The 1,198-nt window shown below is 58.1% G+C and overlaps 1 protein-coding gene across 1 annotated transcript; it reads left to right on the top strand.

Annotated features, from left to right (window-relative positions):
• Window positions 1–38: 38 nt before the first annotated feature.
• On the top strand, window positions 39–962 carry LOC104413525 (platelet glycoprotein Ib alpha chain-like; the record flags this gene model as incomplete). Its single annotated transcript, XM_010024538.1, has 1 exon — window positions 39–962. A coding segment is annotated over one exon (924 nt), but the record flags the coding sequence as incomplete, so codon positions are not given.
• Window positions 963–1,198: the final 236 nt, after the last annotated feature.

Here is a 1,198-nt window from a genome sequence, read left to right as displayed (position 1 = left end):
TCAGCACCACAAGCACTTCACCCACGAACCCCACAGCTCCCAGCACCACCACTCCTACCCCAGCCAGTCCCACTATCACACCCACCCCGGCCCCCAGCACTGCCACCGGTGTCACTGGTGCTCCTGCCAGCACCCCAGCCAGAGCCACCACCTCACTGCCAATTCCCGTGGTGTCCACTGGTGCATTTCCCACCACCCCTGGGGCTCTGCCTTCTAATACCACGCTGGAGTCCTCTTCTGTTGTCACACCTTCGTCTCCTCCTCTGATGTCAACCACACTGGTGGTCCCCACCACTCATGCCCCAACACGGGACACTACATGCTTCACGCAGCCTGCACCTTCCCCTCCTCCTGCCCCCCTGCCCCTGTGTCCCTGCCCCACACCAGGGCTGGCTGTACCAGTGCTGCGCTCACGGGCAGGTGAGGATGGTCTGCAGGGTGGGCACTGGGTGCTGAGTCACTGCTGCCTCTTGCACTGGGTGCTCTACCTGGCCTCCTTGGCTCTGCTGGTCCTGACCGTGCTGGCCCTGGCAGGCTGGCTGGCGTGGATGTGTCTGGTGGGACGGCCCTTCTGGCACAGGTCCCTGCAGACCCGAGAGGTTCAGTATCTGCTGCTGAGGGAGTCAACAGGAAGCCCTCTGATGCATCTCGGCAGCTCCAAAAGCCACCTCCAGCGCACCACGTTCTGTACCATCAAAGAAGTAGAGTTGTACCCTCAGGTCACTTACTGCACAATTAAAGACCTGGGGATACAGTGCAGTCCTCCTGCAAGTTCTAATTTCTGCACCACGAAGGAGCTCTGGATCCACCATAGTCCTCTGAACGCTTCATTCAAGTCTTTCTCCACAAAGCCGATGGCCACAAACCTTGGCTCCCTGAGGACCCCTTCTGCTTACAGCCTGGACAGGGGTATCAAGGCCATCGGGGATGTGAGAGTAAAATACGCTGGTAACACCTTGTAAATGCTTCTGTACGTTCAGCAGAAGAGATGGAGGGTCATGACTCCGCTTCATGTACCCCTTTTTACGAGGGCAAGATCTGCTTGCCCAGGGGGAAGCCATCCAGCTCTTTCCTCTAGTGTTGCTCTCACACCCCCTGAGGTTTCTGGATCTGAAATAATTACTCAGGTGCTTGCCATGGGGAGAAGATGCCCTAAAGTGGTCGGTGAATGTCTGGGGCTGCCACTGCCTGGTTTCGG

This window comes from Nestor notabilis, unplaced genomic scaffold, assembly GCF_000696875.1.
Source record: "Nestor notabilis isolate BGI_N333 unplaced genomic scaffold, ASM69687v1 scaffold23131, whole genome shotgun sequence".
Taxonomy (NCBI): Eukaryota; Metazoa; Chordata; class Aves; order Psittaciformes; family Psittacidae; genus Nestor; species Nestor notabilis.
The sequence above is the reverse complement of the archived record's forward strand: the minus strand, read 5'-3'. Positions and strand labels throughout refer to the sequence as shown.